The sequence below is a fragment of the Myotis nattereri genome, assembly GCF_964212035.1.
Source record: "Myotis nattereri genome assembly, chromosome: 1".
NCBI classification, from domain to species: Eukaryota; Metazoa; Chordata; class Mammalia; order Chiroptera; family Vespertilionidae; genus Myotis; species Myotis nattereri.
In genome coordinates this window covers 75,029,377-75,054,083 of record NC_138075.1, presented here as the reverse complement: position 1 = coordinate 75,054,083, position 24,707 = coordinate 75,029,377, and the positions used below count along the sequence as shown (strand labels likewise).

The 24,707-nt window shown below is 39.7% G+C and overlaps 1 protein-coding gene across 2 annotated transcripts in view; it reads right to left on the bottom strand.

The window, feature by feature from the left end:
• The window catches only part of LOC308531476 (olfactory receptor 4F3/4F16/4F29), a gene marked incomplete at both ends in the record, with an annotated part of 57,909 nt that extends 42,657 nt beyond the window's left edge, over window positions 1-15,252 (bottom strand). The window contains one exon of one of the 2 annotated variants that reach the window (XM_081108408.1): window positions 15,100-15,183. In XM_081108408.1, the coding sequence (XP_080964534.1) occupies window positions 15,100-15,183 (84 nt within the window). Of the gene's footprint in view, window positions 1-14,244 lie in introns of those variants that run through there. The other variant, XM_081108409.1, reaches the window with a different exon arrangement.
• Between the last annotated feature and the right edge of the window lie 9,455 nt (window positions 15,253-24,707).

Below are 24,707 nucleotides of genomic sequence, written 5' to 3'. Positions count from 1 at the left end.
CCTGGTCGAGACATGTGTGAGAGGCAACCAATCGATATGTTTCTCTCACATTGATGTTTCTCTCTGTGTGTGTCTATTCCCCCTCCCTTCCACTCTCTCTAAAAGTCAATGGAAAAATATCCTTGGGTGAGGATTAACAACAACAACAACAACAACATAATAACTCAACTCCTATAGAAGGGAATTTGGCAATATCTAACAAAACTATGTATGCATCAATCTTTAACTCAACAATCCCACTGTTGGGACCTGGAGACACACCACCAAAGATACAAATATATATATAGTATTATTGTGATTGCAAAATATTAGACACTACATAAGTGTGCAAATATTGGAGATATAGGTTTAATACATACAAATACTGCATATGTATTTGACTTGATGTCTGCCAAGTCAAACGAAAAAAAAATGGCCAACACAAACTATAGTGTTTTGGGATGCACATTTGGAATATAAAGCTGTAAAAATATGCAAGGAAGTTTTTACAATAACGGAATCATGATTTTGAGGAGAAAGGTGGTTGTGATTTGGATAAGTCACAGAGAAGATTTCTGGGATGGTATCATTTACATAGTTCTATACAATGACTTGAGTGATGACTACTTTATAAAATTGATTATACTATAAAATTTTGTGTATTATGTTTTATTTTGCAATTTAAAATAATAAATAAAATTAAAGCCAAAGTATGGTGAACTAGGTACAGTAAAAGACCTCCAACCTTGTCATTCTTGTCTGGAAACCTACATTCAACTGCCATTAGTAGAGACTAACCCTATCAGTATGAATATATTTTTAAAACTGAAACACAATGAACAAGGGAAATTTGGCTCCTCTGCCTTAGGGAATAAGGTGACTGCATCTTCAGGAAGCCAGAACAACTTAGAAAGTTCCTTTCTGTTGCATAATTCTCCCCTGTGCAAAGAGTTACACAAAATGCTGCCAATGTAAAGGCAGTTAATTAACAGCACTAATTATGCTTGGGTAGTGACCAAGTGGAATTGCAGAGACTTGGTATTGCCAGCCAGAAATCAGTCCATTATGGGAATTGTCTCTTAGAATCATTTTGGCTTTCCCAGGGTAACTAAGGGGAAAAGTGGTTAATGGGTCACTTGGGGGGGTGACATCTCTTTCTGTAAATTACCATTTCCTTCCCCTACTACACTTTTTTTGGCCATAAAGCCAAAAGACAGCCCTGCGTAACAAGGAAAGCAAATAATAGCTGAATAAGAATAATTGGGAGGAAAATCTTGTGTCAATTGCAATATTACAATATTCCTGAGCCTTTGAATAATGCTATCTTCTATAATAAATTAAGGAGGTTCTGGCAGATCAAGCTCATTCTATATAGGCCAGATTTGCATCTAAGTTTGCAGTCAACCAAACAAAGCAAACTATTACAGTCACTACCAGCCATCTGAACTAACATATTGAACACAAAATCATTGTTTAGTGCCATAATATCATTAAATGTGGCCCAATCCAATATTATATTCCTTCCATCTAGCCCAACACCCTTAGAATTCATTCCCATACATGTTCTAGATTTCTGTTTATATAAATATGTAAAATCTTGCAATTCTTTTGATGTGTACTCCATCTTCTCATGAATCCTACTTTGTCCCTGACTCATGGTAAATTTCTGGGACTTAAAACTGGTTATAAGACTAGGAGCAATGTGAATAGGTGAGGGCAGAAACTGAGGATTAACAGTAGTCCCATGTATGGCAACCTATTCAGGGAAGGTCGTTAGTTTCTTCAGGTAAGTGGAGACAAATCTCATCAGATACAGAAAGAAAAGATGTCTCCACCAGTAGAAAGGATTGGAAGAATTTAGAGATTCAAGTTTCTTAGTTTTATTGGAATCTGCCCATATTCCTCCATTTTTATTTTACTTCTCAATCAATCCCATACCTTTAATTTAAGAGATGGTGTGATGTTGTGAACTCAGCTTGCCTTGTAATTCAGCAATACACATACTAGAATTTTCCCTGTAGAAGACCTTATGCAGCAGTTACATATGACAACAGTTTCTTTTAGGGGAGTTATAGAGGCTTTCTGGCCCCTTGCTTGATCTCAAGATGGGAATTTGCACTGACATGGTCTACATTTGGTATCAGGGTAATGCTTGTAAAATTAGTTTGGGACTGTTGACTTCTCTTCAATTTTTAAAAAGGTGTTTGAAAAGGATTTACATTAATTCTTTTTTAAATATCTGGGTAGAATTGACCAGTAAATCCATTTAGACCTGGACTTTTCTTTGTTGGAAAGTATTTGATTACTAACCTTCTCATTCATTATTTCATTCAGATGTCACATTTATTCACAATTCAGAGTTCATAGATCATATGTTTCTAAGAGTTTGCCCATTTGTTCTAAGTTATCCAATTTGTTGGCATATAATTTTCTTATTTTTTTTACTTTAAAGTTTTTTAGTTTTTAATTATAGTTGTCATTCAATATTATATTAGTTTCAAGTGTATAACCCAGTTTTTAGACATTATATAACTAAGTGATCATCCCAAAAAAATCATGTGCCCATCTGACATCATACATTGTTATTATAATACTAGAGGCCCTGTGCATGAACTTCGTGCAGGGCGGGGAGGGGTGTCCCCTCAGCCCAGCCTGCACCCTCTCCAATCTGGGACCCCTCAAGGAATGTCCAACTGCCTCTCACAATCCGGGACTGCTGGCTCCTAACTGCTCGCCTGCCTGCCTGATTGCCCCTAACCCAGCCGTGGGCAAACTACGGCCCGCGGGCCGGATCCGGCCAGTTTGAAATGAATAAAACTATTGAAAAAAAAGACCGTACCCTTTTATGTAATGATGTTTACTTTGAATTTATATTAGTTCACACAAACACTCCATCCATGCTTTTGTTCCGGCCCTCCGGTCCAGTTTAAGAACCCATTGTGGCCCTCGAGTCAAAAAGTTTGCCCACCCCTGCCCTAACCCCTCTGCCTACCTGCCTGCCTGATTGCCCCTAACCACCTCTGCCTGCCTTATCACCCTTAACCACCTCTGCCTGCCTGCCTAATCACCCCTAACTGCTCCCCTACCAGCCTGATTGCCCCTAACTGCTCCCCTGCTGGCCTGATCTCCCCTAACCACCTCAGCCTTGCCCCACACCTGGGACCCAGGATTCCCTCCTCTGGCTAGTTGCAGGCACCTGGGACCCAGGCTTCCCTCCCTCTGGCCAGCCACAGGCACCCAGGATCTGGGCTGGCTTCACCCAGGCCGGCCACAGCTGCAGGGGACAGTGGGCGGGCGGCTTCGCCTGGGCCGCAGCCACAGGCGCCTGGGACCTTGGGGCAGGCGGCTTGGCCCTCTCCTGGGCCGCAGCCACAGGCACTGTTGCCTGGGACCATGGGATGAGTGACTTGTCCCTCTCCCGGGCTGCAGGCACAGGCGTTGGCACCCAGGACCATGGGGCGGCAGCTTGTTCCTCTCCCAGGCCACAGGTGCAGGTGCAGCCTTTGGCACAGGGGACTGAGGGGTGAGCAGCTTGTCCCTCTCCCAGGCCACAAGTGCAGATGTAGCCGCTGGCACCTGGGACCACAGGGCTGGTGACTTGTCCCTCTCCCGGGCCACAGCCCCAGCTGCTGGCACCTGAGACTGCAGAGTGGGTGGCTTGCCTGTCTCCCAGGCTGCAGGCGCTGGGCATGCAGCTTGTCCCTCTCCTGGGCTGCAGGCACAGGCGCAGCCACTGGCACCCGGGACCATGGGACAGGTGGCTTGTCCCTCTCCTGGGCTGAAGGATCGCTGGTCCCCATTCCTCTCTCGCGAGCTCATTTGTGCCTGGTTGATCCCCATTCCTCTCTCCCCAGTGTTGAGTGTCTGAGCTTGACGGCATGAGGGCGTGGTGACCATTTGCATATTAGCTCTTTATTATATATGATTATTGACCATTTCCTATGCTGTACCTTACATCCCTTTAACTATTCTGTAACTACCAATTTGCACTTCTAAATTTCTTCATATTTTTCAACCATCCCCCACACGCCCTTTCATCTGCCAACCCTCAGCTTCTTCTCTGTCACTATTTGTCTGTTTATTTTATTTTTTACATCCATTTGTTGACAGATATGTATTTATTGCCAAATTATTATTCATATTTTTAATTATTTCTCTTCTTCTTAAAGAAGACCCTTTAACATTCATTGTAATACTGGTTTGGTGTGATGAACTCCTCTAATTTTTCTTGTCTGGGAATCTCTTTATATGTCCTTCCATTCTAAATTATAGCTTTGATGGGTAGAGTACTCTTGGTTGTAGGTCCTTGCTTTAATCACCTTCAATATTTCTTTCCAGTACCTCCTGACCTGCAGTGTTTTTGTTTAGACATCAGCTGACAGTCTTATGGGAGCTCCCTTGTAGGTACTAATTGCTTTGCTCTTAATGCTTTTAAGATTCTCTGTCTTTAATCTTTGGCATTTTAATTATGCTGTGCCTTGATGTGGGCCTCCTTGGGTTCATTTTGTTTGGGACTCTGTGCTTCCTGGCATTGTGTGTCTTTTTTCTTCACCAAGTTAAGGAAGTTTTCAGTCATTATTTCTTCAAATAGATTATCAAGCCCTTGCTCTCTTCTCCTTCTGGTACCACTATGATGTAGATATTGTTATCCTTCATGTTGTCCCAAAGATTCCTTAATCAATCCTCATTCCTTTTCATTCTTTTTTTATTTTCCTGCTCTGATTTTATGTCTTCCAAATTACTGATTCAGTCCTCCACTTCATCTAACCTACTGTTTATTCCTTCCAGTGTAATCTTGATATCAGATATTGTATTTTTTTATTTTTGACTGGTCTTTTTTATAGTTTCTATGTTCTTTTTCATGCTGTTATAGTTCTCACTAAGTTTCTTGATCAACCTTATAATCATTACTTTGAACTCTATATCTGATAAATTGCTTGCCTCCATTTCATTTAGTTCTTTTTCTAGAGATTCTCTTTTTTTTCATTTGTTTGTTGTTGTTGTTGTTGTTGTTTTTCTCCCCATCTTGGCTGCCTGTTTGTGTTTGTTTCTATGTTTTAGATAAATCTACTATGACTCCTAGCTGTCATGGGGTGGCCTTAAATAGTAGGTGTCCTGTGGGTTCCATTGGCACTGATTCCTTGATCACCTGATGACAAGGGTACCTGTGTCTCTAGCAGATTCTGGTCTTTTTCTGGTCTCTTTCTTGGTGCTCCAGTAATGTTCCTTGTGTGGGTTATGTAGGCCTTCTTATTATAATTGAATCTTTTTTTGTTTTGTTTTGTTGTTTTGATTTTTGTTGCTGTTTTTAATCCTCATCCAAGGATAATTTTTCCCATTGATTTTTAGAGAGAGTGGAAGGGAGAGGGAAAGACAGAGAGAAATACTTATGGGAGAGAAAAACATCGATTGATTGCCTCCTGCACAGGTTCTGACCAGGGCCGGGGCTGGGGAGGAAGCTGCAACTGAAATGCTCTATCCACTAAGTCAAACCAGCTAGGGCTGTAATTGAGTCTTGTTTGCTATTGGTGCATTCCTGTGTAGGATTGACCCTCAGACTGGCTAACTGTGAGCCTCAAAACCAACAATAGTAAGTGAACTGCTGAGCAGGTGCTAACCACACAGAGCAGAATTTACCTCAGCAGAGTTAGGTGTCTGCTGAGATCTCCCTTTGGATATTCTGCTTGTGAAGCTTATTGCATCCTGCACTGATATTGTCTGAAGCTGGTCACTGGGTGTGTTGGTTCTGGACATTTTCAGAGGGACTCTGATGCAGGCCAATGTCAGACACTGTCTGTGCCTGGCCCTGGGCAACCTGTTGGGAGCTACAAGTGATCCACAGTTTGTGGCTGCCTCTGCAGGGCTTGGATGCATGTGGGAAAAACCAAACTGTGCACCAAGTTTGGCTTTTACCAATACCAGCACCAGCTCCAGGAAGGCAGGTCAGCAAAAGTTCCTAGGCATCCAGAGATCTGCCAGCACCTGCCTCTGCCTGCCAGCTGCCTGTTAGGTTCAGTTACTATAAGAGCCTCTACTGGAGTTGAGAGAATGGAGCTAGTGAATCTCCCATGATGGGGAGGTGCCAGACAGGCTTCAGGGAAGGTGGTGAATGTGGCTCCCGCCACATCCCACATAAGTCAATCTGTCCTGGATTTTACTTCAACCTCAGCAAGGCAGAGCCACTAGTAATCAGGTATTTGAGGCCTCCAGAGACCAAAGGATGGGTCTGCAAAAAACCAGGAGGGTAGTTCTATCAATCTCCAGTGAGGGGGGAAGCACCATTCAGATTCATGGGAAATTGGGGGGAATGGCCCCCACCCCAAAGCCAGACAACTTGGTCACTGACATACCCTGAGTTTGCCCAGACCTCTACACACTAGCCAAGGTAGCTAGTAGCTACCAAGGTAGCTGGTAGACTCCCAGCAGGGCCTAAGCTTTGCAGGGTGGGATGACAAAGAGTCCAGAGGGTGGGGCTATTGCTTTGCCCCAGGCTGATGCCACATAAAAGGGAGTGTTCCATCCAAAAAAGAGGGCATCTGTGGTATGGGAGAATGACTCAGCACCAGGATCCTGGTGGCTGTCCTCCCAGGTCTCTAGTTTGCTCTTTCTTTCCTCCACCAGAGCCCAGGGTGAGTGTCTGCAAAAGAAAATTTTGTGCACTTGCCCTTTAAAAGGGTACCTGTGTCTCTAGCAGATTCTGGTCTCTTTCTGGTACACAGAAACCCTGCTGCTTTTCATAGCCGAATATTATTGGGCACCTCTTCCTGGCTCTGGTACTATGGCTGGGAGCCCAGCTTGGGGTTTAGGCTCCACACTTAAAAGGGGAAACGCCCTCAGCTGAGATATCCATCCAGAACCTCAGTAATAGCCAGTGGGAGTAGGGCCAGTCCTTTATGCATCTCCATCTTCCCTACCAGTCTCAATGTGCCTTCTTCTGTAAATCCTTGGTTATCAGACTCCTCTTCAGCTAGTCTTCAGTTGGTTATTCAGGACGATTGTTGTTATTCCAATTTGGTCCTGGAAGAAGGTGAGTGTATCTTCCACCTATTCTGCCACCATCTTGAAATCCCCTGGATATTGATTTTCTTTCCTAGATATGGGAAGTTTTCAGCCATGATCTCTTTAAATAGGGTTTATTTCCTTCTCTTCTCTTCTTTCTCTTCTCTTTCTGGATCTACTCTAATACATATATTCATTATCTTGTTGGTGTGTCATATTCCTTTAAGGTGTTTTTTTCATTCTATTTCATTCTTTTATCCTTTTGCTCCTCTGACAGGTATAAATTCAAATGGCTTGTCATCAGGTTCATTAATTCTTTCTCTTTTTTTTTTGACAAATTCTTCTTTTGAACCCCCTATAGTAAACTTCACAGTTCAATTATTGTATTCTTCACCTCCAGTATTTTTATTTGGTTCTCTTTCCTATCATATCTATTTCTTTTGTTGATATTCTTGTTTTTGTTTTTGTTTCAAATGTTGCTTTCCTGATTTTATTTAGTTGCTTATCATGTTCTCTTATAACTCAATGCTCTTATTAAAGATGATTATTTTTAATTATTTTTCAGATAATTCACAGATCTCCATTTCTTTTAGATTGGTTCCTAGAGATTTTGTTTCCTCCTTGGGTTGTGTCATATTTCATTCTTTTTTTATTATTATTATTATTAGTTAAGGTATTACAAATGTGTCCTCATCCCCCCCCCTTTAACCCCCAACCTCCCCCACACACACAAACTCATGCTCCCATCCCCCCGTTGTCCATGTCCATTGGTTTGGCTTATATACATGTATACAAGTCCTTCTGTTGATCTCTTCCCCTTACCCCCGCCCTCCCCTACTTTCCTTCTGGGGATTGATAGCCTGATCGCTGTTTCTCAGTCTTTGGGTCTGTCCTTTTTCATCAGTCTATGTTGTTCTCTATAATCCACAAATGAGTGAGATCATGTGGTATTTATCTTTCTCTGACTGGCTTATTTCACTTAGCATAATGCTCTCCAGTTCCATCCATGCTGTTGCAAAAGGCAAGAGTTCCTTTTTTTTTTACCGCAGCATAGTATTCCATTGTGTATATGTACCACAGTTTTCTAATCCACTCATCTGCTGATGGGCACTTAGGCTGTTTCCAAATCTTAGCTATGGTGAATTGTGCTGATATGAACATAGGGGTGCATATATCCTTTCTAATTGGCGTTTCTGGTTTCTTGGGATATATTCCTAGGAGTGGGATCACAGGGTCAAATGGGAGTTCCATTTTTAGTCTTCTGAGGTAGCTCCATACTGTTCTCCACAGTGGCTGCACCAGTCTGCATTCCCACCAGCAGTGCAGAAGGGTTCCTTTTTCTCCACATCCTTTCCAACACTTGTTGTTTGTTGATTTGTTGATGATAGCCATTCTGACAGGTGTGAGATGATAACGCATTGTCGTTTTGATTTGCATCTCTCGTATAATTAGTGACTTTGAGCAGGTTTTCATATGTCTTTCTGCCTTCTGTATGTCCTCTTTCGAAAAGTGTCTATCTAGGTCCGTTGCCCATTTTTTTATTGGATTGTTTATCTTCCTTTTGTTAAGTTTCATGAGATCCCTGTATATGTTGGAAATTAAACCCTTATCGGTGGTATCATTGGTAAATATGTTCTCCCATGTAGTGGGTCTTCTTGTTGTTTTTTTGATGGTTTCCTTTGCTGTGCAAAAGCTTTTTATTTTGATGTAGTCCCATTTGTTTATTTTCTCTTTAGTTTCCATTGCCCTAGGAGCATTATCAGAGAAGAAATTTCTTCGGCATATGTTTGCGATTTCGCTGCCTGTGGATTCCTCTAGTATTTTTATGGTTTCCCGTCTTACGTTTAAGTCTTTTATCCATTTTGAGTTTATTTTTGTGTATGGTGTGAGTTGGTGATCTAGTTTCGTCCTTTTGCATGTATCTGTCCAATTTTCCCGACACCATTTATTGAAAAGACTGTCTTGACTCCATTGAATGCTCTTGCCTCCTTTGTCGAATATTAATTGGGTTTAGTGGTTTGGGTCTATTTCTGGGGTCTCTATTCTATTCCATTGATCTATATGTCTGTTCTTGTGCCAGTACCAAGCTGTTTTAAGAACAGTGGCTTTGTAATACAGTTTGATATCTGGTATTGAGATCCCACCTACTTTGTGTTTTCTCAGGATTGCTGCAGCTATTCAGGGTCTTTTTTTATTCCAGATGAATTTTTGGAACGTTCGTTCTAGATTTGTGAAATATGCCTTTGGTAATTTAATGGGGATTGCATTGAATCTATAAATTGCTTTGGGTAGTATGGACATTTTGATGATGTTGATTCTACCAATCCATGAACACGGTATATTCTTCCATCTGTTTATGTCTTCCTCTATCTCTTTTTTCAGTGTCCTGTAGTTTTCAGCATATAAGTCTTTTACCTCCTTAGTTAAGTTTATTCCTAGGTATTTTAATTTTTTTGGTGCAATGGTAAATGGGATTGCTTCTGTAGTTTCACTTTCTGTAAGTTCACTATTGGTGTAAAGAAATGCCATGGATTTCTTAGCATTAATTTTGTATCCTGCTACATTGCCGAATTCATTTATTAAGTCTAATAATTTTTTGATGGAGTCTTTAGGGTTCTGTATGTACAGTATCATGTCATCTGCAAATAAGGACAGTTTTACTTCTTCTTTTCCAATCTGGATGCCTTTTATTTCTTCTTCGTGTCTGATCGCAATGGCTAGTACTTCCAGTACTATGTTGAACAGGAGTGGTGAGAGGGGGCATCCCTGTCTTGTTCCTGTTTTTAGGGGGAATGGTTTTAGTTTTTGCCCATTGATTATGATGTTGGCTGTGGGTTTGTCATATATGGCTTTTATTATGTTGAGGTATGATGCCTCAATTCCTATCTTGCTGTGAGTTTTTATCAAGAAAGGGTGTTGGATTTTGTCAAATGCTTTTTCCGCATCAATTGATATGACTGTGTGGTTTTTTTCTCTCAATTTGTTTATGTGATGTATCACGTTTATTGATTTGCGGATATTGTACCATCCTTGCATCCCTGGGATAAATCCTACTTGGTCATGGTGTATGATCTTTTTGATGTACTGCTGGATCCGATTTGCTAGGATTTTGTTGAGGATTTTGGCATCTATGTTCATGAGGGATATTGGCCTATAATTCTCTTTCATTGTATTGTCTTTATCTGGTTTTGGGATTAGGGTGATGTTGGCTTCATAGAATGAGCTGGGAAGTGTTCCTTCCTCTTGGATCTTTCGACATACTCTGAGGAGGATAGGTTTTAGGTCTTCCTTGAATGTTTGGTAAAACTCCCCTGTGAAGCCATCTGGCCCCGGGCTTTTGTTTGCTGGAAGCTTTTTGATTATTGCTTCGATTTCCTCCATAGTTATTGGCCTATTGAGATTTTTAGATTCTTCCTGGTTAAGTTTTGGAAGGTTGTATTTATCTAGGAATATGTCCATTTCCTCCAGGTTGTCTAGTGTGTTGGAGTAGAGTTGTTCATAGTATTTTCTAACAATCCTTTGTATTTCTATGGGGTCATATTTCATTCTTTATGTTCCTTGTAGGTTTGCTTTTTTTGTCTGTGTATTTAAATAATCAACTTCCTCTTCAAGTCTTTATAAACTGGTTTTGACCAGGAGAGACCTTCACTGGTCAACAGTGCTCAATATGAAGCGAGATCCCTCACAGTGTGTGCTTTAAGGCTGGAACAAGACCCTCTAAATTCTTTCTTGCCTTCCTGGAAAAAAGGCCTTGGTTCTGTGCTTTTTGTCAATCTTGCAGAACAGTGCCAACTATAAGAGGATACATACTTCTTTACTTTGTTGCTAGCTACCAGAAGACGGCTTTTCCATTTTTTTTAGCAAGTATGAGCAAGAACTTGGCTTCACAGAGGGCACTCTGAATTTCTGGGGATTAGGCCCCTTCTGCTTCCTTCCCTTCTTCCTGGAAATAAACCTCAGTTCTGTGTTTATTTCCAGTCTCACAGAACAGCACCAGCTGTAAACAGTTGCCCTTCCCTTTCCTATGTTCTTAGCTGTGTCAGGGAACCAGGCTCTGCAAACTTTCAGTGTTAAATATGAGGTGAGATTAAAAACCTGCTCTCTTATAGGCCATAAGACAAGTCTTCATAAACTTTTATAATCCTCACCCAAGGACCCACTTTGATTATAGAGAGAGAAACATCAATGTGAGAAAGAAACATCAATCAATTGCCTTCTTGTAAGCACCCTGACTGGGATTGAATCCACAGCCTTTCAGTGTATGGGACGACACTCCAACCAACTGAGACACACTGGCCAGGGCAAGTCTTCATAAATTTAAAACTATTCAAATCATACAAAGTAGGTTATGGACTACTAGAGGCCCGGTGCACAAAAATTTGTGCACTCGGGGGGGAGGGGGGTCCCTCAGCCCAGCCTGTGCCTTCTCGCAGTCTGGGACCCCTCGGGAGATAACGACCTGCTGGCTTAGACCTGCTCCCGGGTGGCAGAGGGCAGGCCCAATCCCTAGGTGCAGCCCCTGGTCAGGCTCAGAGCAGGGCCGATTGGGGAGTTGGGGCACCGCCCCCTGTCATACACAGAGCAGGGCGATCGGGAGGTTGTGATTCCACCCTCAGTCACGCTCAGGGTAGGGCCGATTGGGGGGTTGGGGCACCATCCCCTGTCACACTCAAGGCAGGGTCGATGGGGAGGTTGCGGCACCACACCCTGTCATGCACAGGGCAGGGCCAATCAGGGGGTTGGGGCATTTCCCCCTGTCACTCACAGAGTAGGGGCCATCAGGGGGGTTGGGGCGCTGCACCCTATCACACACAGAGCAGGGCCGATCAGGAGGTTGGGGCACTGCACCCTGTCACGCTGATCCCTGTGCCTGGAAGCCTCGCGGCTCCGCTGATCCCAGTGCTGGGAGGCATATTAACCTTTTACTACATAGGGTAGAGGCCTGGTGCATGGGTGGGTGCTGGCTGGTTTGCCCTGAAGGGTGTCCTGGATCAGGGTGGGGGTCCCCACTGGGGTGCCTGGCCAGTCTGGGTGAGGAGCTGAGGGCTGTTTTCAGACTGGGGGTGACTGAAGCTCCCAACCGCTCCTTTTTTTCTTTTTTTTCTTTTTTATTCTGGGCTACCTTTAGCTTTGAGGCTTGGCTCCAGCTCTTAGGCCTCCGCTGCTGAAAGTAGGTTTCTGGCCTTTGCTTACAATGTTGTGATCCTGCTGGCTGAAGCCTGGCAGGTTTCTGGCGTTTTGTTTAGCTTCTATGTTTGTTACATAGTTGCTTGCAGCTCAGAGGCCTGCAGCGGCAGGCGGGGAACGTTGGAGTCCTCCGTCACTGAAGCAAGCAAGCCTCATGTTAGTTTCAAACTGCCTGGCTGCCGTCTGCCATCTTGGCTGGCAGCTAATTTGCATATCTCCCTGATTAGCCAGTGGGAAGGGTAGCAGTCGTACGCCAATTACCATGTTTCTCTTTTATTAGATAGGATAGTGAAAATGTATTAGAATCAATAACAAAATACCTGTAAATTTTTCATTGAAATTTTAACCTATATGTTTAAAACTTTTTTAAATTAGAAAATATATTAAACTGAATTATAAGAAAACAAGATATAAAATTTTGTGATGCAGTTAAATCAGTGCTTAAGGGGAAATTAAAACAACTAAATGCCTATATTTATAAAAATAAAAGGTCTTAAATGAACAATCATAGTTTCTACCTAAATAAACTAAGTAAAAGGCAAATTAAACATGAAGAAAAAATAATATAAATATAAAGATTACAAGCAGAAATTAATGAAATAGAAAACAAAAGAAACAGAGATAATAAATAAAACAAAAACCTGGTTCTCTGAGAAAATAGAAAAGTTGAAAAACGCTAGCCAAGCTGATAAGATAAAAAACAAAAAAGACACAAACAACAATATTCAGAATGAGAGAGAAAGGAAAATACCACACATCTTACAGATATTTAGAAAGATAATAAGGGAATATTGGGAACAACCTATTCCAATAAATTTAACAATATAGATAAATGTACTAATTTATTGGGATACTCAAAATATATAAAAATTGAATTTATATGAAAACCTTCCCACAGAGAAAATTCCAGGCCTAGATGACTTCACTGGTAAATTTTACCAAATGTTTAAGAAAGAAATCATAGCAATTCTATAAAACTCTTGCAGTAATTTTAAAATAAGAAAATACATTTTAAAACTAAAAGTAATAAATAAGTACAAGAAAAACAAAAAACTTATAGACACAGGCAACAGTATAGTGATTACCAGAGGGGAAAAGGGTGGGAGGGTAGTAAAAGTAAAGGGGATCAGACATATGGTGAGAGAAGATAATTTGACTTTGGATTATGGGCACACAATGCAATATATTGATCATGTGTTATAGAAATGTACACTTTAAGTGTATATAATCTTATTAACCAATATCACCTTGATAAGCTTAATTTTTAAAAAGACCAGCGTTACCCTGATACTAAACCAAAAAAGGCATTTTACAAAATCCAACGTTTATTCTTGGTTTTAAAACCATTCAACAAACTGAGTAGAATGGAACTTCCTCAACTTGATAAAGGGTATCTATGAAAAACCTGTAACTATATTTATATTTAAATATATTTATAGTATATTTATATTTAAAGATAAAAAACTGAATGTTTTTCTCATAAGAATAGGAATAAGTCAAGCATGTTCACTCTAACCACTTCTATTCAGCATTGTACCTTTTGACCTAGCAAGTACAATAAGGCAACAAAAATGAATGAAATCAACACATTAGAATAAAAGGAGTAAAATGTTTTTATTCACTGAGAACATGATCATCTCTAGAGAAAATCTTAATCTAAAAAAAAACCTCATAGAAGTAATAAGTCTTCAGGCTTCAATGTCAATCAATAAGCAAAAACAATCTATTGTATTTATGTATATTAGTAATAAACAATTACAAATTAAACAAAAATATACTTTTTAAAACAGTATCAAAAATTTAAATACTTAAGGATAAATCTCAAAAAAGATATATAACACCTATTCACTGAAAACTGTATAACATATCTGAAAAAAATTTTAATGGGATTTACATAGATATACTGTTTTTATGGCTCACTCTTTCCTGGGAATAAATACATTCATCAGTTAAAAATTATGTTAAAGGTTTGATAACATTCAAATCAATATGTGGTGCCTCAAACTTCCTTAATCTAAAATATCAAACATAGAAACAAAAGGCTATACCATGGTTAGTAAAAAGGACTTATCATGTCACTTAAGAGATCTTTCTGTAAATCACTAAATTTTTGCAAGCTCTCTTCATTGCCTCCTTCATATCTTTATTCCTGAATGTGTAGATGACTGGATTCAGAAAAGGCGTGAGAACTGCATCAAAAATAGCAAGAAACTTGTCCATCTGTGAATTGGGGTGTGGCCAGGTATAAACAAACATGGTTGGGCCAAAGAACAAAAGGACCACAGTGATGTGAGCTGACAAAGTGGAGAAGGCCTTGGATGATCCCCCGGAAGAATGTTTCCAAACAGTAAACATGATGAAGATATAGGAAATAAGGAGTATACAGAAGGAACCAACACAGATAAACCCACTGTTGACAGTGACCATGAACTGCAATCTGTAGGTATCTGTGCAGGCCAGTCTGAGGAGCCGAGGAAGGTCACAGTAAAAGCTGTCCAATACATTAGGACCACAGAAGGGCAGATTAACAATAAATGCTAGTTGGAACAACGAGTGACTGACACCAAGGGCCCAGGCAGCAGCTGTAAACAAAATGCACACTCGTGGGCTCATGATGGTCAGGTAGTGGAGAGGCTTACATATGGCCACATATCTGTCAAAGGCCATGGCAATGAGCAGCACCATCTCCACACCACCAATGACATGGATGAAGAAGATCTGAGCAATGCAGCCTCCAAAAGAGATGACTTTATGCTTTCTGAAAAGGTCATAAATCATCTTTGGTGAGGTGACAGAGCAGGCTCCTAAGTCAATGAAGGAAAGACTGGCCAATAGGAAGTACATGGGGGAGTGTAAATGAGGATCAGTGGCCACAGAAAATACAATGAGGATGTTTCCAGTCATGCTTGCCACATAGAGCACAGAGGAAGACACCAGGAGCAGAAGCTGGATCTCCCATGAATGGGTGAGTCCCAGAAACACAAACTCAGACACAACTGAGTGATTCCCTTCATCCATAGATCCACCCAACTGGGATGTGGCTGAAATTATGAGAACTAAGAAAATGAGGAGGAATATGTGATTATGGAGATGATGACATGTCAAAGAATTTCAATGTTCTCATTATACATGAGAAGTATACAGTTATCCAGTTCCTCAAATATACAAAACGAAAAATAAAAGTCAACATAATATCACAACATGTGAGCTGCAACATACTTTAAACCTATCTCTAATACTCTCACTGTAATGTTCAGTTCTCCAATTAACAGATTAAGCAAGAACAAAAGATTCATGAGTGCTCGTGACATTCATCACCTGTTTAAATCACTTCTGATATTGACTATTCCTCATTTCCAACATATTCCATCTTGCTTTTATGTATATTCTCATTATCCTCTTCTTTTTCCAGTTTGTTCTCACAATCCGCTGACAGAAAGCAGGGAGAAGAGGAAAGCATGATTAACTGAAGGGCTGTCACCTGGAGTGAAAGGTTCCTGAGACATGAGTTGAGACTGAGTTAGGATAGACTGTAGATCAGCGGTTCTCAACCTATGGGTCGCGACCCCTTTGGCGGTCGAATGACCCTTTCACAGGGGTCGCTTAAGACCATCCTGCATATCAGATATTTACATTACGATTCATAAAAGTAGCAACATTACAGTTATGAAGTAGCAACAAAAATAATTTTGTGGTTGGGTCACAACATGAGGAACTGTATTTAAAGGGCCGGAAGGTTGAGAACCTCTGCTATAGATTGAAACTAAATGAAGAGACTGGGGTTTGTGAAACTGGAGAGCCTCTAAGTATAGTAGAACAGGACAAGTATGTGGATCTTGATAAAATATAGAACCAGCGCTATTTTCCATCATACTTTATCATGTTCAAGCTATCCTGGGTGTCTCCAATTTCCACACAGTTTTTCATAACTACAAAGCCCTAAGCTGGCCTCAACACTCTGCAAGGCTTTCATAAGGAGCCTATGCCTCCTAATGATGCAAGGCTTTCTCCAGGCCTAATCAATGTGCATTTGGTTTATTTCATCAGAGTTTAGCCAAGGCACGTGCCTAACTTAGCCACTAAAAATACAAAGTAGCGCTGCAGCTTTTTTCTGTCCATACAAACCTGGGTATTAAGGACCAGCACGCAGGATAGCTGAGATATGGAATTTTAATTCATCAGTGATACCCTTTGGTGACACCCTTATGTCCACTGGCATCCCCCCAACCCTTTAAAATTCTGAGTACTGCCTGCATGGTAACCTTCAGATATTTTATATTATCCTGCTTACTTTGACTGAAATACATTCTGATATTTTATCTTCAAGAGATTTTGTATTTTATACTTTTGATTTATGATTACAAACATAAGAGAAATATCAAACACTAATGAGACACATATTAGGAGGGCAGATTAGCTTTCTTCTTGATCTGAACCATAAAATACAAAATGTAACACTGGAGATTTAGTCCTTTAATATGTATTATATTTATATGTGATGTGAAGGGTAGGCAGAAAACAGTGTTATGTTTCTCCGTATTCAGTGCCCACCTCAATCATTCCCTATAGTAGAGAGTAGTTCCTGAAAACACTTAATACAGGTTAATCATTTTAGGAGTCAATAAAATACACTAGAACAAGTATACTGACATCCTTCATTTTTACAGCTACAACTCCACAAAGGGCCCTATGACTGATGCCCTCATTCATCCCAGACCATAAAACTCATAGAGGCTGTCACTGTGTCCTGACCCCAATTCTGGGTCACCATCACTGGCATGAATCTCTATAGTCTCACCTACACATGGTAATTACACTGTCACCTCTGGAGCTAATAGTCCACAGTCTCAAGTACACACTTTCTATTATCAAAACCTGGGCCCTGGAGTGGGGGGAAGGCAGGGAACAGCCACATGTGCTGCTCATCAGGGCAGGGAGAGTCTGCCAGGAGAAGACTGATGAGATGAATACGCATGGAGACATGATGGAGACACTGGGGAGAGACCCAGGAAACTCAGTGATTGTTAAAAAAGACCCAATGCCTTGGTGAGAAAAAAGCACATGTCCACTTTGTGATGAGAAGAAATTCTCATGGAATTATATAAAGACCTTGCTGTCCAGTTGGTCATCATTCAGGTGGAACACATGAGACCCAACAAAGTAAACTGAACTCCTCAGATTCACACAATTGTCAGAATTGGGCACCAACAGTTAGGTCTCTTGATTCCTATTCCAGAAAGACAAATGCTAGAGAAAATAAGTAAAAAAGAGAAAAATGGGAAACAGTGATTTTTCCTGGTTAAAACACAAACTAACCAGTGACATTTACACAAAGTGTCCATTACTAATACTAAACTATATAGCAGGCTAACAACAAATAAATGTAAAATGTGTGCCCAATTAAGGATTATTTGACCGATAAAATAAATGGTTAATTGTATTTAGGAAAGTGATTATTCATTGATAGTGTAATTTGTGTACTGATTCTTATTTTGCTGTAATTGGTCACTACAACTGTTAAAAAACTCAAGGTGAGCCCTGGCCCATGTGCTCAGTTGGCTGAGTGTTGTACCATGCACCAAAAGGATGCCAGTTCAATTCCCCATCAGAGCACATGACCGGTTGTGGGCTCGATCCACAGTAGGGAGATGCAGGAGGCAGCCAATCAATGTTTCTATCTCTCTCCCTCTCCCTTCCTCTCTGTCTAAAATCAATAAAAACATATTTTAAAAAACTTAAGGTGATGTTTCTAAGGAGCCCATTCTTTTGGTCTTTCTAAATTTTATTAAGCCCAAAAGTCAATTAAAATCCCAAACACTTCTTGTAGGTTCTATTGAAAAATTTCTTTCATACTGATTTGTTTGGGGTTTTTTTTGCTAACTCCTGTAAGTCAAAGAACCAATAAAACAGTTGAAAATACATGAATTGCACACAGAAAAAATACAATCTAATGTGGTATATAATATACTTAAAGTGAATAGTAAGATTAATATTAGTGAGGGGGTTTTTGCTGGGGAGGGGCGGTGATAGAAGATAACTCATGTCAGCAACAGCAGGTAGGGAAGGCCAGGGGCACAGATATTGATTTGGCCCTTTAAGGATTAGAGAGAACTGAATAGGAAAAAAGGAAGAAATATACAATGTGAAGAAAATACCTTGAATTATATAATAAGAAGTTGACCTTTAATATTACCTATCATTATTCATATGTATATAGCCCATATTATATACCTATAGAAAGTCAGTAGAAAGTTCTTGATTGAGAGGTTAGATTAATAATCCCAACCAGCCCTAGCCAGTTTGGCTCAGTGCATACAGCGTTGGCCTGTGGACCGAAGGGTCCCAGGTTCGATTCTGGTCAAGGTCACGATCAAGGTCATGTACCTAGGTTGCAAGCTCCTCCTTGGCCCCGGAGCATGCAGGAGGCAACCAATCTATGTGTTTCTCTCACAATGATATTTCTCTCTGTCTTCTCCTCTCTCTTCCACTCTCTCTGAAAGTTAATGGAAAAAATATCCTAGGGTGAGAATTTAAAAAATAAATAAGTAAATAACCCCAGCCTGTAGTAAGGCATGCCTTCAGGTCAGTGATCTTTATTATTCTTGATCCTATTCTTTCTCAGTCACATTTTCCAATAGTTTTAAACAGGCATAAGGGAAAATTCCTCATTGAAAACTTTATAGAAGCCATGATTAATAGTCTCCCAGTGAGAAGGCACCTAAGGCTTCACAACATATTTCTTGCCGGGGATTAGAAAGCATTTAATCTCTAAACCTAGAGCCAGCACTCAACTTATTTTTCTAAAGTCTAAGGAATAATCTCATATGCAGGGGGAAAAAATAAAATGGAGAAAAGATAAAAAATGAAGATTGAAAATATGGGAAAGATAGGGAAAGGGGTAATTAGAGAAGACATGCACAATATAAAGGAAATGAACATCCAGAGAAAAGAGCTGAGAAGGTTCAGGTAATATGAAATATGGTAGCCTCTGTTTCTGAGAACCCAGGTAAGTTAAAGAGAACATCAATCTCTCACCTTTAATTCGGGGCTGCTCCTGTCTTTGACACTGGGTTCATTTAAGGAAGGAGACAAAAAGCAGATGCTTCCAATACGTGCCCTCTAAAACTCACAGAGTTTCTGTGAAAACCACACATGGCAATGAAAAAAAGATTGCTTGTTATGTTTCACAATGATATACATATGTAATTTACTGTGAAGATTTTAACTCTTAGTATGATTTAAGGAGTCTAGTATATACCAAGCAGGAGAAGGAGGTATACAGGACAACAGACAACAGGCACATGAAATCCTCCCTGGTGTGTGTTTTCTGTGTGTTCTGCCATTCCAGAAGGGTTCTCTGTCCAATAAGCTTCTGTGACTGAACGTCACAGTACAGTTATTTCCAAAGGTATGTGGTTCTTCATGGTGGAGTTATCACACGGCTATATGATCACATTCAAAAGTCCAGAAATCATTTCCAAATTTTCATTCCTATTTCTTTAACCCTAAAAAAACAAAAATTCACAGATTGCCTTTCAAACACTATACCAGAATGGTTAAAGCTTCGACTTTGACATTGGCCAGGCTTGTTTTTGAATCCAGGCTCCATCATTCACTTGCTATGTGATTACAACCAAGTTACTTGACCTCTCTGGGCTTCAGATTTCTCATTACTAACATGGAGATAATAATACCTCACTTGCAGGGTGTTTGAGAAATAAACGATATAATAAATGTAAACATTCCTAACCATTCCTAGCACATAGGCTGGCACAATAAATGGTATCTATTATGTATTGAAAGCCATCTGTACGAGCGACTTTCAAGTATAGAAAATTATTCCTCAAATTCAGATTCTGCCATTATTCTCAAGTATTGAAACTAGACCTAAATTTAGGTAAAGCTTTCATAACTACAACTGCACCCAATCACTTGAGTATATTTCCCAAATGAAAATTTTGCTCCTGGTGGAGACACTACTGAAAGGCTGCCTGAGGGATGCAGGGGGAGGCTTTGCACTCTGATGAGGCTGTGCCCCTTCCACCGCTGCTGTCCCCACAGTCCAATGCCATAGACTTCAATTCCCACATGAAGAACATTCAATTAATTTTTATGACCACATCATATTACACTGGATATTTCATTTGTCCTTCAGGATAAATGAGAGGGGAAAAATGAAGAAAGGGCAAAGCTAGGTGCTTCAAGAGATTACTGAAGGTTACTATTCATATTGCAAATCTGTGTTGATCTGCCAAGGCAAGAAAGACAAACTATACAATACCAGCTGCTCAGGATAATAGACTTTTCTCCCTAACTGCCTTTTTCATGAGATGTATAAATTATTTAGTTTTTACCTCCACTTTAATTGTGTATGTGGAAAAAGAAGAGGAATTTTAGGCACATTATAAAGTCAGATGACTCTTCAAGCCCAAAGTTTTCAGTTATGTTCTACTCCTATTCTTACCTTCTCACTTATTCACTTTGTTAATTTAAAATGAATTTATTTGTAAGGCCTTAGACCATAAAACTCCTAGAAGAAAACTTGAAGTAAACTATCTAAAGAAGTCATTTTCAGCAGGTGGTAAAATATGGAAAACAGATACATTCAGTGTTCAGTGGGTTAATGACAAAGAATGCAGATTATCTACAACATAGATATTGTTTTGTAGAACGGAAGAAAATAATATGAGAAATATGGTAGAGATTAGTTTGTGCCTAACATTGAGACCTAATCTAGATATTTAAGAATTATTAAACATAGGGAGTCAATAAATAAGAGGGTACAAAGAGCCAACAAATCAGGCAGAATAATCACAGAGGTCAGAGGACAACCAGCAGTGTCCAGAGAAGCCAAAAGAGAAGAGTGTATCAAGAATGAAGGAGGAAATGGGTTAAGCAAAAAAAGAGAGAAAAAAACTCATAGACACAGACAACATTACAATGGTTACCAGAGGGAAAGGGCAGTGGGGGAAAGTAGAAGAGGGTAAAGGGGGTGGAAAGATAAGAGTGACAGAAAGATTTGACTTTGGGTGGTAAACACACAATACAATATACAGATGGCGTATTATAGAGTCACACACCTGAAACCTATATCATTTAATTAACCAATGTCATCCCAATAAATTCAATAAAAATATTAAAAAAGAAAACTTCCAAGCTTCTAATGATGGCTTTATCTTTCTGGTGACCAGCCCCACTTCAGGAGCTCACCCACCAAGACTCATCTCATTAGAACCAGAGATGCTCCTATCACCCAGGAATATCTAAGGGATTTAGGAGCCCTGTGTTGGGAAGCAGGTTCAAAAACCAAACATTAGAACAAAAGATGCTCCTTGTGCCATTATCACTTAGGAATTTATAAGGGTTCTCAGAACTCTGTGCAAAGAACCAGGGACTGAGGCATATATATACATTATATATATATATATCTCACAACTCCATACCTATCAGAATGGCCAAAATTCAAAACACTGACAACACCAAATACTAGCAAGGATGTGGAGCAACAGGAGCAGAAAACTAGTAGGAATGAAAAAATGGTACAGCCACTTTGTAAGACAGTTTGGCAGGTTCTTACAAAACTAAATATACTCTCGGCTGGGGAGGGTTGGAGGCGGGGGGGGGGCGGGTAAGAGATCAACCGAAGGACTTGTGTGCATGCATAAAAGCATAAGCGATGGACAGAAGAGACTGGGGGGTAGGGGAGGCCAGGGGAAGGTCAAGGGGAGAAAAAAAAGGAGACATACGTAATACTCTTTGTAATACTTCAAGCAATAAAACAAAATTTTTTAAAAAACTAAATATACTCTCACCATAAGATTCAGCAGTCATGTTTCTTAGTATTTACTCAAATGGGTTGAAAACTTTTGTCCAAATAAAAACCTGCACGTGGATATTTATAGCAGCTTTATGCATAATTGCCAAAACTTAGAAGTAACCAAAATGTTTTTAATAGGTGAGTGGATAAATAAACTGGCACATGCAAATAATAGAATATAATTCTGAGTCAAAAAGAAATGAGCTATGAAGCCATGAAAAGACATAGAGAAAACTTAAATGCATATTAGTAAGTGAAAGAAGTCAATTTGAAAAGACTATATACTGTATGATTCTAACTATATGACATTTGGGCAAAGGCAAAACTATGGAGACAGACAAAAGATTAGTGGTTGCCAGGAGTTAGAGGGGAAGAAGGGATGAGCAAATAGAGCATAGAAAACTTTGAAGGAATAAAACTAATCCATATGACACTACAATGGTGGATACAGGTCATTATTCATTTGTCAAACCCCATAAAATGTACAACACAGAGAGTGAATCCTAATGCAAACTATAAACTTGGTGATAATTATGTGCCAGTGTAGGTTCATCAATTATAACAAATGTACTACTCTGGTGGAGGATGTGTGTGTGTGTGTGTGTGTGTGTGTGTGTGTGTGTGTGTGTGTATAAACAGGGGTATATGAAAACTATCTGTACCTTCTGCCCAATTTTGATCTGAACCTAAAAGTGCTCTAAAGAATAAAGTTTATTGATTAAATTTTTAAAAAGAATGAAGGAGGTAAACAGAGGAGAAAGGGAGGAAATACAGTAATTTTGTGACTGAAGAAAGTAAGAGGAAATATATAAGAGAGCAGAAATAGAAGTTGAGGTAGCAATTTACATAAATTTTCCACTTTGTAAATGGGCAGTTGGGACCTGGTATATCATAGACACATATTATACATATCAAATTGTTTCATTAAGCCCTAACCGGTTTGGCTCAGTGGATAGAGCGTCGGCCTGTGGACTGAAGGGTCCTGGGTTCGATTCTGGTCAAGGGCATTTACCTTGGTTGCAGGCACATCCCCAGTGGGGGGTGTGCAGGAGGCAGCTGATCGATGTTTCTCTCTCATCGATGTTTCTAACTCTCTATCCCTCTCCCTTCCTCACTGTTAAAAAAAAATCAATAAAATAAAAAAAATTGTTTCATTAATGAATGAATAATATGATAGGGCTGCCAAAGAATGAATTAATGAAAAGTCCCCATTAGAGGCTGGATGACAAAATTTTCAGAGGACCTACATGACACTGTTGTAACCCACACCAGTAATGCTCAACAGCTTGAAGTCAGTCAAAAAGAGCTGCAAACATTAGGGTGATGAAGGTTGAGAAGTAGAATGGAAGGTGAGGCAGAAGATTACCAAAGGACTAAAGGTTTCTAGGTATTGGATAGACTAACCGGGTGGCCAGGCTGACTATAAACCACAGGCTGAAAGAAGGGCACGTGAAATCAAAAAAATAAAAATAAAAAGAGAGATCAAACAGTTGGGAAATTTGGAAAAGAGGACAAATAATCATAGCTACACTCTGAGTCTTCCCTGAGATTCTTCTACAATTTTATTCTTTTCTTTGAGAGCAAAATGTACACTTTCCCCCACTCAGACCCCCAACTGACCACTAGAAGAATTCTCGTTCATGAGCTGGATTCCTGCTCCATCCTTCTTCCCTGGTGCCAGCAGCAACCTGCCACATAGAAAGCTGACATCACAGTGAGTTAAGAAAAGCTTAGTTTTGCATGCCTGGAGCATAATAACCTTGGTTAGCTGATTTATTCACTATAGGTTTTATTTCGGTCCCTCTTACCTACCTATTTTGCCAGGGAACTAAGAGAATAGCATCAGTTAAGATTCAGAAAGATATAGTTCTTCCAAAATCAACTGGATCCTATGCAGGATCATTACAGACAAACACAAAAGGCTTTATAAAACAATCAGAGCATCAGCTAATTACAGCCCCAGGGGGTAATGACCAAAGGATGCTGCAGAGATCTGAGACTGAGCTCAGAGATCTGATCACTTGGCCTGGGGAATCATGGCCTCTGGTCGTTTAGGTTTTCCCAGTGTAGCAAGCAGGGACGTTTTTAATGAGGAGAAAGAAAGGCATTTGGTTTTCTTATGACAAAGAGTTCTTTTGGCATTTTTACAACTATATTTTGAATTTATTAGGGTGACATTAGTTAATAAAATTATATAGGTTTCAGGTGTATAATTCTATCATATAAGTGGTAGGCACACAATACAATCTATGGAGCTATTTTATGATGACTAAAAGTGAATTCCAGAGTACCAATTAGAAATTGTCTCGTAAATTTTTTAATCATTTAATTATTTCTATGATGATTATCACAATAATATTCAACTTAACCATAGAGTATATTAAAAAGTATAAAGAATAAAACCATACAATATTCCATGAAAAAAGTACAGAGAATATATATGGAAATGAGATCTAAATTGACTTCAAAAATAACATTTTTATACATATTCTACTGAATCCTCACCTCCACACGTGAAGCAAGTGTTGTTATTCCATATAATCTCAGAAGAATTATTTTTCATTCAAAATTATGCAGATATTGAAAGGTTGGACTACATATGAATTTAGGAATTTCTCAATTTTTTCTTTTTTGGCTTTTAATTTCTTTATTGATTAAGGTATTACATATGTGTCCTTATCCCCCCATTACCCCCCCCCCACTCATGCCCTCACCCCCCTGTTGT